Here is a 1,570-nt window from a genome sequence, read left to right on the forward strand (position 1 = left end):
CACGCACACGCACACGCACACACACACACCTTTACTCATATAAGGATTTCATCTCAATTAGCTATTTTTGTAGCACCAAGATAAAGAATTTATGTAAATGAAATCAGTACACGCACACGCATTGCGTTACTTAACACATATCCAGTCTCTCGAAACAAGCCGTCAGGTTGCTGTGCGTTGAGAATCAGAAACTTGACGGCTTCACAGATGTGTTCACGTTGCACTTCCACCAGAGCGTTAGCCATGGCAAACACCTTGGCAACATACGCTGTCAACCTTAGAGAGGAGAGGAAGCTTAGTTTTATTTATTCACACATGATTAACACCATTCTTATATTGAAAACAATTACATATGAGATCATGGATGTTTGGATGCCTCACCACGTGCTGCTTTCTTTTTTCACCCACACAGCAAAAGACCCATCATTTTTACGGTAGGCAAGCTCATTCTGGTAACCTGGACACAAACAACACACAACCAGTTTGAGAAGCCCAATTACATTCTGTGATTATAGCATCTTTCAAATGCTTCTCCTGGCATAGGTAATAATTCTCAGGGTATCTTATTTTTATATGTGGGGCCAGGATATGTCATGCATTACTGTCTACCACACTGCCTTTTTGATACCAATTCTGAGAATCAGAAACTTTAAAATCCCACACAAAGGGGAATCAATCATTCATTAAGATTTCTGTTCTCTGTGCTATTAAACACATTTTTGAGCCCACCGGTCTTGATGTATTGGAGGGCTTCAGCACGTTTCTGAAATCCCACAGTTTCCCACTGGTTGGTTTTATCCAAATATGTGGCTGCAATGACTGGTAGGGTCATGCCAGCAATGTTTTGCTCTCCGCAGCCGCTGGGCTGGACGATCAATGTACCCATAGAATTCCCACTAATGGCATGCTCCACCAGTGCAGAAACTTGTTCTCTCCCTGCACACAAATTCATGTACACACACAAACACACACAAACAAACACACACACACACATCACACATACACACACAAAACAAAATGTAAATAAAAATCAACAGGAAGAAACAATTAAACAAATATGAAAAGGTTCCTACAACTAGTGAGGTGGTCATTTACCAATTTGCACCTATGCAGAGTTCATTTGTACAAGCACTGTATGACATAACATGCTTAAATATAACGTATCTGACCTGTTACAGAGATCTGTGTGCTAGTAGGTGTGTTTCTAACCAAATCTTTTAAAGGAATTCCACTGTTGAGAGTTTCTTCTTGTTTACCACCTGAAGGGAGAAACAGTGGGCAAGTAGCAAATGGTAAAAATATATTACTAAATTACTACATAATGTGGCTATTTAATGAATCAACTCACCTACACCTTTATTAGTGGGGTCTAGAATTATAATCTGAGGAGATTTAACAAGTACGCCTTCAGGCTGGAAAAACAACAATGGGGACAAACATTAGAAATTACAAATCTTTTGGAGTAATCATGTCTGTCTGATTGATTTCCTTTAACTGACTTTAACACAGGACTTTGCTGTGATGGAGTCTTTTTCTCTTACCACTACCAGCAGCTTCTTCATGATTCCAT

General features: G+C 39.6%; 1 protein-coding gene and 1 long non-coding RNA gene across 2 annotated transcripts in view; one reads left to right on the top strand and one right to left on the bottom strand.

Moving 5' to 3' along the window:
• The window catches only part of LOC116700323 (uncharacterized), a 95,236-nt gene that overhangs the window by 84,841 nt on the left and 8,825 nt on the right, over nt 1–1,570 (top strand). The window lies entirely within an intron of this gene.
• The window catches only part of LOC116700215 (complement C3-like), a 30,112-nt gene that overhangs the window by 9,365 nt on the left and 19,177 nt on the right, over nt 1–1,570 (bottom strand). Inside the window, 6 exon segments of the mRNA XM_032533209.1 lie at nt 117–276; nt 382–457; nt 730–936; nt 1,170–1,259; nt 1,349–1,412; nt 1,542–1,570. The exon segment at nt 1,542–1,570 is cut by the window's right edge and continues 4 nt beyond it. Of these exon segments, the coding sequence (XP_032389100.1) occupies nt 117–276; nt 382–457; nt 730–936; nt 1,170–1,259; nt 1,349–1,412; nt 1,542–1,570 (626 nt within the window).

The sequence above is a fragment of the Etheostoma spectabile genome, chromosome 2 (assembly GCF_008692095.1).
Source record: "Etheostoma spectabile isolate EspeVRDwgs_2016 chromosome 2, UIUC_Espe_1.0, whole genome shotgun sequence".
NCBI classification, from domain to species: Eukaryota; Metazoa; Chordata; class Actinopteri; order Perciformes; family Percidae; genus Etheostoma; species Etheostoma spectabile.